Here is a 13,893-nt window from a genome sequence, read left to right as displayed (position 1 = left end):
TTTAGTTTAGTTCATTTCTGTTGTGTTTTAACTTATACATCTCAAATATAAATATAAAAAATAAGTTTTTCTCTCATTTTTGAAAATCAGACAAAGGTAAGGTTTATGTCTTAGCTTATTACAGCTAGCCTTTTTATATTTTTACATTTTTACTTAAATGTACACACTGACAATAAAATAAACAAGATATGACTATACTATATGATATACCTAAAATTAATATAGGTATTCTGAGCCAATATTTTATTTGTAATTCTAACTGATGAATGAAGGAAGGAAGGAAAACAGCATCAGACACCCCCCTGATGAAGGCAACACAGCATGGAGTTTTAGAGAAGGGTTGTACAGTACGTTTTCATTTTGGATGATGGTCAGAACTACAGAAAAGGTCCAGATCGGACGGATTTCTCTGCTGCACCAGAACCCATCCCTCTCACATGTGGACATCGCCCTCTGGTGTCAAACAGATGTTAGGACACCAGGGCCTGTGTGAGGGGAGATAACTCACTGCATTGCAGCACTGGAACGCTGGCATGTGATCGGGATCAATGTTACTTCACTTTGAATAAAACTTGTGAGTGGTACATTTATTTGCAAGAGGAGTTTAACGACTTAACATAAACCACATTAGCTCCATCTGATGCATTATGTGCTGCCCATATGCTTAACTAAACATGTAGTAAGTAAAACAACTGTGTCATCCCCTGCATTGCAGCTATAATGTGTCTCAGTGGAATATATAGGTAAAATAACCTCAGGGCATCATTTGGTTACTAATGGACCACTGAGACAGAGCAACATATTCAAATAAGTGTTTATTTCTTAGCTTACCAACTGATCTCTTCTAGAATTTACATTAAAAGTTGTGACTATTTTTAACTATCTGACACTCCTTCATTAAGGAGTACCATTCCTTGTGGGGAAACTAGGCTACAGTAAGTGCACTGCTGCTGCCAGAAGTATGTGCACACTGATTGGTTATCAAAGATGGCCGTGTGTTTTGTGCACAGTACGGCGTGGGAAATGCACAACAGAGAATTTGATACAGCTGATCCATCAACGAATGAGGCAGCAGTGAGCGCCGTGCATCCCAAGCATGACGACACATAAGTCACCGAGGTTTCATGTGCTTGTGTCCTTTTGCCTGTGACCTCTCCGTTAAAAGGTCGTCCTAATGAGACTGCTCCCCGTGTGCCCTTCAAGTGCCACGCTGGAGTGCAGGAAACAATGCTGGGTTACAAATGCTATTTCGAATGGTGTCACGGCGTAAAACTGGCAGCGTTGAATTATGGCCCGCCCTTTGATGCTTTTTATATCCCTGCTGTCTTGTCAACACATATGATCATACAGCAGATTCCTGATCCAGGGCCTGGAATTGCCATTAGAGAATCTAAAAAACATCTTGTCATGATGATTCAGCACGTACAAGTCTTTTTCTTTTTCTTCGTATGGCTTTCCTCTACTCTAGTGCAGAACAAGTCTTACAGCTTGTCTGACAAACAGTAGAACGTTTTTTTTTTTTTTAAAGAATCATCATCTCAAAGCTGATTATATATTGTTTTTATTATCCCATGCATTCTCTTCTTTGTCAGAAATGGACACCAATATCGCCGACAATTCAACTCAGCAGCTGAGTTTGATTAGGGATGTGGTTGTTAAACATTTTTTGACAAATCCAATGAATAACATTTTCTAAAAGCTCCAACTTAATAATATAAAAATGTGGGAAAACCAAACAAACATGGACGTGAACTATCTGCCAAAAAGCCTTGCTTAAATCCATTAAACCTACATTTAACTGATAAGAGTTTTTATTGTCACAGTATTTTACCACTCACATGCTCGGTTCTGTATTCTTACAGCTGTCTTGATGACTCGCTTGCTCTCAGGTCATTAACAATAAAATCGTACTCCCATCCATCCAAAAGGACATGAACACAGCAAAAGGCCATAACCTGTGATGAGGGCTCACAAAAAGGTGGGCAACCTTTGCTCTAGCATACTCGAAATACTTTTAAATGTGACAGACTAACACTCACTAAGACTAGGACACCCTATGTCAGTCACCTGCAGTAGGTTAAACAACCAGAATTACTTGTGCAAAAGTCTTAACTTATATCACTTTCTTTATAACTGTGGGTTTTGCTTTATCTTCCATAATAGATTTTTTAAAGTTTGTGCAGTCACAAGCCCACACTGAAATCTTTTTGTGATTGTTCCTCTCCGGTCCTTCATCTTCTTTGCAATTAGCTTTGTGGCTGCCGCGTGTGTACTCCAAAAAAAAAGTCAGCGAAAGCATGCACTTAAGAAGACAGGGTCTTAAAAAACAAACTCCGGAAGCCACTGATTGACAGATCTGTCTGCCCACTCTGGTCCGCTGGCTGAAGCCGCGGCTGCTGTGGCTGTGCTGCGGTTGCCACTGGTCCAAGGCCATTTCTAGGGTACAATAACAACACCACATTGACACTGCAACGTCGCCGGATATCCGAAAAACGTAGGAACTCAGAGAGACATATTTAGTCTAAGACATGTAAATAACTGCAGAATGGCAATGAATACTCTCATTGACAGAGCATTTTGCCTTTACGAACGACTCAAAAATACATCCAGCTTTCTGCATCACAACAGTTTATGAGTAGAAAAGTGGAACTATTTTTGGTACTTTTATCACTTTACAGAATCTTAGTCATGGCAAGCTATTGCATCTCACCTAAAATATCTCACTGCTAAAGGTCCAAGCTATTTTTTCTTTGCTCTGCGTGGAATGTAAATAACAACAGTGCAGTCTCCGCCTTCGGAACAACCATACAAGGACAACGGCGCTGGACTGAGAGAGCCCCACACAAAGTGCCACTCTGAGATGCTGCATAATGATGGCAGTCAGTCAGTGGTTGAGGGGGAAAACTGCCTCCTGACCACTTCCAACTAACAAACTCAAATGAAGACCACTGATGACCTCATGACTGCCAGGCCAGTAAAACCAGCTGGTTGTCTAACTCAAAAATAGTCTGGTAATGCTGCCGGGGACAGATACAAATGACTGTAATTGTTTTGTTAAATATCATGAAACAGGTGAATATAATTCAAAGCAATTAAGATGAGGTGGAAAATGTGTGTTTTATTACTTATTATGGGATGATTTGAGGGTCACTAACTTTTATAAATATGTCCTTAATATATAGCTAGCTATTGGGATTAGAAAAAAATATGCAAAAATGTATATCTAAACAATTCTATTAAAATAAGTTTAGAAAAAGACAAGTAAGCTCTCCAATAAAGTTTTGTAAGCACAATTTAAAAGACAATTACAAACATTTCAGTCCCAAAAGACCTCAATTACCTCATTATTTTTATACTTTGATGATTTAAAGCATCCAAAGTGAATATTTATACCAATGTAGGAACACATTTTACTTATTTTAAACATTTAACATCATATACTACCTAAATATTTTTAACTTGACACAACTTTCAGTACGTTTTGTTACCAGTCATAAACTAGGAGGGAATTTCTACTTTTAGTTAAGTGAAATATTTATATGCAATACACTCTGTTCTCCGTGTGCCTTTGTTTGGGAACATACGGTATCAGTGGGGGCGTTGCAACTTTCTCTCTAACAATATAACTATAAATCCTTTCTTGTACTAACAGAAAAAAGAGATGCATGCACCAGATAAATGGGATTGTCATCAAATGATTACCATAAGTAAAGAGGTTACTTTTATTAGCATTATTATTGTCAAGAACACAATATAAACATCTTTATGTGTGAAAGCATGATGTTGTGACCGCAGTGTTTGCATGACTGGATCTGATATTTTGGTCATGGCTGTAGGCAGCGCTGGAGGAGTTGAGGAATGTGTGACCACAGGGCCCTTTGGCCCCACGTCTTCCTCCCTTGTCTGACACGGACCATCACACCCTTTAAAACGTCTCAGTCCAGGTCCACTGAGTGACAAACCGCAGCCGACAGCCACCCACTCACAAACTGGAAAATGACAACCCTTAGGAAGCTGCTGCTCTCTTAGACGTGCAGTAAAAACGGAGCGATTTCCCTTTTTGCTGCACTTCAGAGGGAGCCGGGATTGCTTCCGCCCTGAGAGTGGGCGACTGGGAGGTTGTACACATGCCATGTTCATGTCAACCAGCAGGTCACAGTCTGTACCTCTGTGATCTGAAGTCCTGGAGCGTCAGACTCCTGCTGCCATCTGCTGGACTGCTGGCTCAATTCACTCATGGGCAGAGGTGACACAGACATGGCCTGCAAACAGAGACACAGAAAGGTTTCCATAAAGTCAACGGTTTTCATCATTACACCAGTATCTGCTTTGTTGCCAAGTAGGTTTTAACAAGACATTTGATTTTGTGTATTGGTGCATGGAGAAACACAAGAAATATAAATATAGAATAAATGAAAATAGAAATTAATTGTTTTATTCAGAAATATTTAAAATGTGTGAGGTAAACAATAAAGCAAAGCTAATCAAAATGGTACTTGCAATCCAGTGATCACATCTGGTTTAAAGCCATGGCAAGTATAGGGGGGGGGGGGGGGGATGACATTTAACATTAATACCAGCATATAGTTGTGAAGTTGTTTAAATCTGCACACAAGAAAGGACAAGACATGAATATGACAATGACTTTAGATATTTCTGTCCTCTGCCTACTATATACTATTTAAACCCCTAATATTTGTTGTACTTCGAATAATGAACATGAATCAATTCTCTTTTTTAAATCCCAAAAATATGTTTATTGTTTTGAGTCTGGTCCCACACACTCCTACATGTTCACTCATGCAAACTTAGGTTTGGCAGCCTGGTACTGAAGTGTTTGTAATGAGTAATTACCCTACACTCTGTCCTCAAATTTGTTTTTATGGCAAGAGGAAATATTTATTCAGATTAACAGGAAGCAGACAGCAGGTGGTAGGTAGCGGATGTTGTCCTCACTAGTCATTTTTTGGTATAAATACTAGAGTCTAATGTTTTTTTTGGGTTTGACATGTACATAATCAAAGCTAAACATGAATGTAAAGAAGGGCCTCTGAGGCAGATACTGATATGTGACAGTTGAAATCAGCTGACTTCTGTTTTAGTTTTTTTTACATGAACAGATACAAAAAAAAAGAGTTTTTATAAAATTCCTTTAAATAGGGTAATTAAAGCAATGTGAACGAAAATGTCCAATACATACACTGTTGTGTGCTTTCTGCTGGACAGTTTGTGTATTGAAGGCATTGTTTACATTTGTCACATAAAGTGTAGCCTATCTGTTTACATGTTGAGTTGTTTAAAGCAAATTAAAAGGGCTTGTTAGATAAACTATCTGCATTGTGTTTATTTGTACTCATCAGTACAAGAAATTCCCAATACGTTTTGTGTCATGCTTCACTATGACTTATTTTATTAATATGAACATGACTGTAACTGTATGGCATGGTGATCCAACAGAAAGCACACAACAGTATCCAATATTGGATACATTTTGGCCCTTGGACAAATGTAGTTGGTGATCCCTGCAATAGACACTATCGCGGGCCAGCGATTTTTATATAGCCCAGAGTTTTGAAGTTGTTGACTGAATACATGCTCTGAAAGTAATCAGAATACAGTTACAGTTACGTGTCTTAAAAAAGTAACATATTCAGATTACTTTTAGAATTATTTTTCCATAACAGATGGGTATGTTTTGGTGAACAGGAGACACTTATTTTAATTTTTAATGGCTTATCAAGAACTCAAACACAACATCTTGGTGTCATTCTGGACAGCTCCCTCTCATCTGCACCCCACATAAAAAACATCACCCGGACTGCATTCTTTGTACTGTCTTAAAACCTTTCCTTAGAATATGTTATGAATTGTAAGGTGTCCTTGGGTGCTTTGAAAGGCGCCCCTAAATAGAATGAATTATCATTATTATTTATTATCTGAAACGATGTAATAACTTTTAAAACTTTTTCCAGTCACTTGCCCCATGCATTCAGCAGCAGCAGGCCATTCACTTTGATTGTATCCTGTATGAAATGTCATCATTTCGAAAATAAAGAAATGCTACATAAACGTTATCTTGCAGATTTTATCTATCCATCTCCGTTTCTAACTTTCAATATATTTTAAAAGAGATCTCTCTCTCTCATCTGCGTGCGGGGGCGGGGCCTCACAGACACGCTGCATCTCTCTTTTGCTCACAGACATGCTGCAGCGCTGTGCAGTGTGCACACAGTTCTGCCGGTAATGAATATTACATTTTGTGAGGAATCTTTTCCAACAATAATTCCAATAAGTATTCCAAAATGTATTCACTTCAGGTTTACGAAAGTAACTGTTATCAGGTTACTCGTTTTTCAAATGTAACGCCAGCTGAATACAGTTGGCCTACTTGATTTTTGTATTCTGATTTACGTAACACCGTTACATGTATTCCGTTACAACCCAACCCTGCTTCTAGGCTACTGTCCCGCAGCTCCTGCCTCTCTGTTGGACTCTGTCGCAGCGGGGCTACTGCTGTGGAGCGGAACGCATTAACCAGACTTTTCACAACGAAGGATCACTTCTTCTTCAAGGAAGGGAAGGTTTCGCAGTACGCAGTCTACTGTCCCGCAGCTGCTGCCTCTCTGTTGGACTCCGGTACTGCACCTTACTCACGAGAAGTTGTAAAAAAAAAAATGGGTGGGGGGCGAACGCAGTAACCACTCCGCCAACGCACTGTCACCCCCGTCGTGCGGGCCGGATGAGAATGTCTGGCGGGCCGAATGTGACCCGCGGGCCGCCAGTTGGTGGTCACTGCTGTATTGGATCGACCGTATAATGAACCCAGGTGCTATATTTTTTTATAGCCATGATGTTCACAGCCACAACACATTACATGTATGATATAATTACTAGCGCACAACTATAATTAAGACCCCATTTTATACTATGAAAACCTCAAAATATCTCAAAACAGAATAATACTAACCAGATTGAGCACACCTCCACCGCAATAAAACAATAATACAGTATGCACTACAGGGTGTTTATCAGAAGCACATTCAACAGATTTGAAGAAAAATATGGAATAAGTGCCACTTGTATATTTATAAATGTTCGAGATCAACTTCCTACTGATAATCATTTCCTGCTTTAGTCCTATTTTTTAAGGGCTGCAAGAGACACATATACATGTATTTTAATAAACGAATCTGCTACCGGTATTCGTCAAATTAGTCAACACAACGTCACATCTGCTCGGTTCAGGCGGGAGGTTGAAAATAATAAGCGCTTCAGTTGGCTGCTGTGTAACAAAACTAACATGCTAGTTAGCTATATCAGTACTAGAAGACACAATTCACTCGGTGAATGTACCGTTAGCATTTGAAACAATTAAAGCTAGGTAAGGCTAACAAACATTAGCTTGTGTTTCAGAAGCAGCTAACCCAACGTTGACGTGGTTAATGTAAACTGGATAAACAAACAATGGACCGACCACCAAGGTTTGTGAAGACCTTTTTAGAAACCTAACTCTTTACTCGTCTGATGTTGTTAATGTTCATTAACGCTAACTCGTTGTTTATCCTTGACACACAGGAAGACAAAAGTTGTGAATTACTCTGAAGCAAATGCCGTTGATGATGGTAAGAAATGATTGGCCTTTTATTCCTCAAATGCATATTCACACCATCATGTAAAATGGAAAAGTTAGGTTTAACGGATAACTGTTGGACAGGTTTTCTTTATTATTCCATTTGCAATAGCAACATGTTTGAGCTTCAGATTTCCCATATTTAGTTAGGGGGCAGTAATAGGATCTTGGTAAGCAAACTCATACATTTAAACAAAACTAAGTAGAGGGACAATTGTCATACATGCCAACCTTTCCAAATACAAAAGAGGTAGGTTTGCTCGTGGCAAATGTGCACGCCCAAATTAGGTAATCAGAAGAAATGGAACCCCAGTAATTACATGTATAAACCATGTTTTTAACATATATTGCATCATTTTATGCATTTTTCAGAAAAAGTGGTAGTTAAACAGTGACATCAACGACATGTTTGGTCTGTAAAATGTCCAAAAAGTAAATAATGGGAGATAAATATCCCAAAGTCTCCACATGTTATTATATTTTTAATGTGTTTCTGGTCCTCTTTCAGTTGAGACAGTGTAGATGAAGGATGTGTCAGGATGTAGAACTCTTGTGTGAACATTGGATAAAGCCAGGTTCATATTCTTGTTTCATGTTGTTGACATATTAGAGTCAAAGGTTTGCACAGAGCAAAATATCTTTGTTGTGCCATAAATCAGAAAATACTGCATTAAAAAAGTCATTTCCTGCATGTTTCTACTGATAAAGTGTGATATAACTAATGTACAGGCTTTCAGATTGCTGTAGTTCACTAAACAGAGACATTAACAACATGTTTGGTGTTGAAAATGTCAGAAAAAGTGAAAGAATGGGAGATAAATATCCCCAAATCTCAAAATGGTATTGTATTTTTTGTGTGTTTGTTGTCCTCTTTCAGTTGAGACACTGTAAGTGAAGAATGCTTCAGGAAAAGACCAAACACTGGATGTCTTTCAGTCGCCAACATGTGTTTTCGAGACACTGATATTAACGGGGAAACCCTGCGGGACTCAAATGTCTTGTCTCTGTTCCCGGTCTGTTTGTCATTTGGGAGTGATTACCCATCAGCCCCGGGGGTAACGCTGCCTTTCCTCGTTACCCCCGGTCTGCACGTTGTTTCTCTTTCAGAAACACAGAGGACTGTTTGTTTGACGCGATCACAGACACGTTGCAAACGGTGTCCGCCAAAAGTCGAGTCCAGTGTCTATGTGTCATTTTTATTTGTCATAGTTTAGGAAGATTGAAAATCGGTAGGGAAAGTCAGCTAAGTCGGTATGCGGTAGAAACATGTCAAAAGCGGTAGACTACTGCCTAAATCGGTAGGGATGGCAGGTATGAATTGTTTTAGCAATATTGACCAGACATCCAACCGAACACTTAATAAGGTTTTATTTACCCTATCTTATGGGTTTACTGCCTGCAACACTTACAAGAAAAAGAGCAATTACAGCTCATACTGTAAATATGAAGAGGTAAATATAACAGGGCTGAAACTAATACATATTTTCATTATTGATGAATCATCATCATAATTTTCTAGATCTAGTTGATCATTTGGAAGAAGAACATGTCCCCTGTTGAGAGGCTGTAAACAGCATTTTTGCATTAACAATTACAAATCATGAAATCATCATGTAATGTTATCGGCTTCAGCTCTGCTTCTCCCACCTAACATATCTAATGGTTCTGTCTTAATGTTGTGACAGATGAGGATTTTGCTCAGGCTCCACCCAGGAAAAAGGCCAGGGAGGAGGTGAAACAGGAGCACATGAAATCATCGAGCAAGTCCTCCAGTCAGGAGTCCGACTCACCATCCACACAGAGCCCGAAGAGCAGGTACAGTAAAGACTAGATAATGGGACATAATGTGGAACACAAGATGACTTATTATTACTCGGAATGGGAGAAACATTGAAATTCCTTTTAGATTTGTGTGAATAAATTAAGTCTGTTGTTTAGCATGAATAACATTGAATGCACTCTCAGCCTACAAGTTAAATTAAATGATAACGTAATGATGTCTTTGTTAATTTTAATACCACAAATTCAGAAAGAGATGTGTAGAGAGAGCTAGCAATACCCCAAGTTTATCCAAATAAAGATTCAAATTGGCTGTCAACAATAGCCTACATCCACATAATGTGGCGTAGTTCACCTGAGGTATGTGCTTTGGATTAAAGCAACATCTCACTCTAGTGGATAAACAGTAGTGTGTAGTTAAAACAACTCATTTCAGAGGGTAACATTTTATTGGGATGACTTTGTGTCATTGTTATTTTCTTTTTTTCCCCTTTGGGGTAAGTCTTCAAAATGTAAAGTAAAAAAATAATTAATCAGTTTGTATGTTATTTAAGATATTTGAGAACAAATCTGAAAAACATTATGCGTTATAATCTTCTTGATGTTAATTCTGTTTTTCACAGAAGACCATTAGATGTGAAGCTGCTTGAACGGGATCTAGAAGCAGCCATTACATTGTCCTTGCTCAATAATGCAGATGGGATAAAAGAACAGTGGGACACCAGCAAAGGTATGATAAAGCTCTGACAAAATAAATCCAATTGTCTATTTTTGAAGAGTCGTCAACTTAAATGAAGGTTATATCTCTTAAGGAGATGTCAAGGTTCAAGTTCCAGTCGATGAAAACATTGATCCGACCTCTTTGCACCTTTCCAACTGCAGCGTCCTGTTGGGTACATTTCCCTTCTTTTCTTTCTCTTATTGCACATTTAATTTCCACATGCTGCCCAAATACATTGAATGTAATATTGTTTGATAAGTGGTATGAATGTTTAATGCTTTTATTTATTTATTTTGTCTTTAGACCTGGATGATATCACATCAGAGAGGGAGTCAGCGGTCCTATCGAGACAGAGAAAGGCTGCCTCTAAAGCCGCTGAGGCGCAGAAGAAAACGCTTGCAGATGAAGATGAGGATGAAGAATATAAACCCAAACTGACACCAGGTTGTTACCCTGCCGCCCCACTCTTTTAATACTTGATTTACATTTTTTAAACGACTATTAACAAAAAATCCTTTCCAGATTCAGAGAGTGATGAAGACTTCAGTGAACCAGCTGAGAGCGACGAGGAGGAATTCACAGTGAAGAAAATCAGCAAATCAAAAAAGGAGAAAGCTACCAAGCACGAGAAGACCAAAGCACCTTCTGCCTCTAAAAAAGAAAAGCAACCATCAAATCCACCAAAGTCTAAATCACCGGCAGCGGGTACGTTCTTGAAGTTCATTAAAAATCTGCTTTCTTGACCGTTATTTTACTTATTCGTAAACGTATTATTTATTGGAACTACTTTGTCTCACAGCAGTTTCCACACCAGTGAGGAGTCCTCCAACAGCTCAAGCTGCACCCAAAAGACCTCCTTCATCGTCCACAGTTTTCACAGCGAAACCTGCGTTGCCTCTGAGCCCAGCAGGGTGCAAAATACCCAAGTGGACCCCACCAGGTGAACACCCACAGTATACCAGATTTGTAAAATGTTTCGTAATACGCTTTTTTCGGATTTTTATTTACAGATATATACAATTATAACCATTTAACATCCATTTTTATTCTGGGACCTACTCAAATGACCACCTATACATTGAAAACCTTAAAGGCCCGGATACACCGGCCAGTCACCTGAGAAGTCGCCGACACCGATTGTTGCGTCGCCGGACTCTCCTGCGTATTTGCCGACTTCGCGCACTGGAACACACCGCAAATCCGAGCCGAGCACGTATGAACTGCGCATGCGTGAGTGGCAATAACTCTCCTTACCAGCAGGCGGCGGTAGTGTGTATTCATCATTCAAAAGAGGCAACAACCGGAAGATAGAGAAGAAGAACAGACTCCGTGATATAAACAAACAACAAATAGCGTTTTTCTTTCCATTTTCACTCTCGTCCACTGAAAACATGAACGAACAGGAGCTCTATAAACCGATGAGGTGAAATAGCCGTCCGTATGTGTTCCATCTTCCATTTTAAATCATTTGTTTACCTCCCTCACTTCCGTTAACGCTTAGTGCTCATGCACTGATTCGCTAGCTGAACAGCCAATCAGTGTTATCCCTTTGTCCGACTTCCGGTGCTGTTCCCGACGCCGATTCAAGAAAAGGCGTCAGGTCGGCAGAAAAGACCCAACGGTGCTGCGCACACCACTCCAAATAGGGCGTGCCCTCACTCATGTTCGGCCCGACTCCCATTTACTGCCGATTTCGGGCCAGTGTATCTGGGCCTTAACATAACTGCAATATCAATCCACTGTAGGCGATACACTGACCATGGATAAGTACCTCGTATGACCTTTCTTTTAACAATCTGGGGCTGTATTCACAAAGCATTTTATCTTACCGCTATGAGTGCTCCTAACTCGCGCTAAAACATTTTACGTAGGAGTTTTTTCTTAAAAGTTATTCACAAAGCCGCTGAGACCTACTCATACTAAGGATAAATCACTAAGAGTGACGCGCCGTTGCTATGGATTACGTCAATTCTCGTGCATGAGTTTAGAAGCGGTCAGTACGGTGATTGGTTGCTCAGAGCAGGCGGTCTCGGTGAAACTCATCCGCAACATCCCACAAACGAGCCCACTAAATCACCGAAAAACAAGGAAATAGCCTAGGCTAGAAATGTATTCCTATCAAATAGTTATGGACAGTGCAGTTAGCAGAATACACGCATGATGACAAGTTTGTGCAGACCACGATAATGACGTTGTATATGCACGTTAAAGAGAGAGAGCAAACAATAAAAATACGTAAATTGCATTAAATCAAGGAGGCAATTAAAAGCACCCTGCAAACTATTATCCAATGAGCATATTTCCAGCACTTAAACACTTTCAATAACAGCCCATACCGCCATTCAAGTCCCCCTATCATGATGAATGAAAACAATCTGCGTGTTGATGGAATGTACTTTCTTTCTATTGACGAACACGTCCTCATCTTTTGATGGCGCAATTATTTGTATGTGCGTCCCGTCAATAGCACCAACCACACCGGGCATACCTGCAATTGCCATGAAGTTGGCTTTGATCCTGTGTAGTTGTTGATTGTCCAAAGGAAACCGGATAAACTGTTGGATGATATGTGGTCTAGAGAGCGCGCTGATGGTTTGGTTTATGGCACGGCTGACTGATGGTTGCGATATTACTAAATCGTCGGCATTGCAAAGTTGCATTTTCCCTGTTGCTAAATATCGTAGTGTTGCCAAACATTTTATTTCCGGACTAATCGGGTTATTCCTGTTAGTCGGGGATGTTATTGCATCCCGCACTAATTCCACGACAAGTTTGATACCCTCACGATTTACCTACATCTCTTGATCAATTCACAGTCTTCCATTGTCTCCAAAACATTTAGTCTCGCAGCCATTTTCAGATTCTTTGTGAATAGGTCTTACTGAGTTAGGAGTCCTCTCGAGGACTTTTAAGCTCTCCTAAACTTAGGTGCTACTTTTAGGCCTAAATACTTTGTGAATTGCTCTTAGTGAATACAATTAGGATTCCTAAATTTAAGACTGACACGCCCATTATGTTTAGGAGTTTCTCCTAAATTCGCCAGTTAGGAGCTACTTTTAGCCCTAAGATCCTTTGTGAATATGGCCCCTGATCTATAAACCTTATTGAAGCTTAGTAGGTTTCTAGAGTAGGTTTAGATGAATGAAACGCTATTGTTACCTTTCTTCTCTCCCAGCTCAAGTTGGTAGAGGTCCTTCGTCTTCGAGTCCAGCAGTGAGGTCTCCGGGTCAGGGTCTGCGGCTCGGACTGTCCCGCCATGTTCGAGTCAAACCTCTTCACCCCAGCCTCACCACTCACTGACCTGTCAGATGTGTTGTCGTTTTAGCTTCATTTTTAAAAGACGCTTGTGAATACTCATTTCTGTTTGAAGATTACATGTAAAGTAAATATTTTCCCATGAGGCTTTGGTCAAAGATAGAACAGTCATAGACTCAGGCTCTGGTTGTTGGATGTCAATCTCTATCAGAACAGTAATTGTGTTGAATTACTTTTCACATTTCTTTGATGTATGTACGTTCAAGATAAACTGTTGTTGGTATGACGGGCAAGTTGAAATGATCCACTTTTTTGTCTCATAGCATTCCCCCCTTTGTTATTGTGTGCAAACACTGTAAATTGTGTACATATACAAATAAAATTTAAAACAACTTTAACTTTTTGTTGGGGTTTTTCCATGAGCTGCAGTTGAGTTGGCTGCTTTACTGTATTGAATATTTTTTTTTTAACATAAATACAATTTCAGACTGCTACAATTAAACATTTG

General features: G+C 39.6%; 1 protein-coding gene and 1 long non-coding RNA gene across 4 annotated transcripts; one reads left to right on the top strand and one right to left on the bottom strand.

Moving 5' to 3' along the window:
- Positions 1 to 1,606: 1,606 nt before the first annotated feature.
- LOC307022260 lies at positions 1,607 to 7,015 on the bottom strand. Its single transcript, XR_013803344.1, has 3 exons — positions 6,968 to 7,015; positions 4,167 to 4,262; positions 1,607 to 2,436 (listed from the first exon to the last, which is right to left on the bottom strand). It is a non-coding gene; the product is annotated as an uncharacterized lncRNA (long non-coding RNA).
- A 198-nt stretch (positions 7,016 to 7,213) lies between these two features.
- On the top strand, positions 7,214 to 13,783 carry rad51ap1 (RAD51 associated protein 1). Of its 3 annotated transcripts, none has more exons than XM_079654345.1 (9): positions 7,214 to 7,481; positions 7,576 to 7,622; positions 9,316 to 9,445; positions 10,033 to 10,139; positions 10,222 to 10,302; positions 10,434 to 10,574; positions 10,653 to 10,835; positions 10,933 to 11,070; positions 13,306 to 13,783. In XM_079654345.1, the coding sequence occupies exons 1-9, from the start codon at positions 7,465 to 7,467 to the stop codon at positions 13,428 to 13,430; spliced, it is 969 nt and encodes a 322-aa protein (XP_079510471.1). In that variant the 5' UTR covers positions 7,214 to 7,464; the 3' UTR covers positions 13,431 to 13,783. The 3 variants fall into 3 exon arrangements, with proteins under 3 accessions (XP_079510471.1, XP_079510470.1, XP_079510472.1); XM_079654344.1 differs by having other exon boundaries at positions 7,216 to 7,481; positions 10,930 to 11,070; XM_079654346.1 differs by lacking the exon at positions 10,222 to 10,302 and having other exon boundaries at positions 7,216 to 7,481; positions 10,930 to 11,070.
- Positions 13,784 to 13,893: the final 110 nt, after the last annotated feature.

The sequence above is a fragment of the Notothenia rossii genome (assembly GCF_949606895.1).
Source record: "Notothenia rossii genome assembly, chromosome: 10".
Lineage (NCBI taxonomy): Eukaryota > Metazoa > Chordata > Actinopteri > Perciformes > Nototheniidae > Notothenia > Notothenia rossii.
This window is presented reverse-complemented; position numbering and strand designations above follow the sequence as displayed.

Excerpts from the sequence above, each read along its gene's own strand:
- rad51ap1 (XM_079654344.1), top strand. Across the intron at positions 9,446-10,032 it reads ACACAGAGCCCGAAGAGCAG|AAGACCATTAGATGTGAAGC; the intron begins GTACAGTAAAGA and ends TGTTTTTCACAG. Across the intron at positions 10,303-10,433 it reads CAACTGCAGCGTCCTGTTGG|ACCTGGATGATATCACATCA; the intron begins GTACATTTCCCT and ends TTTTGTCTTTAG.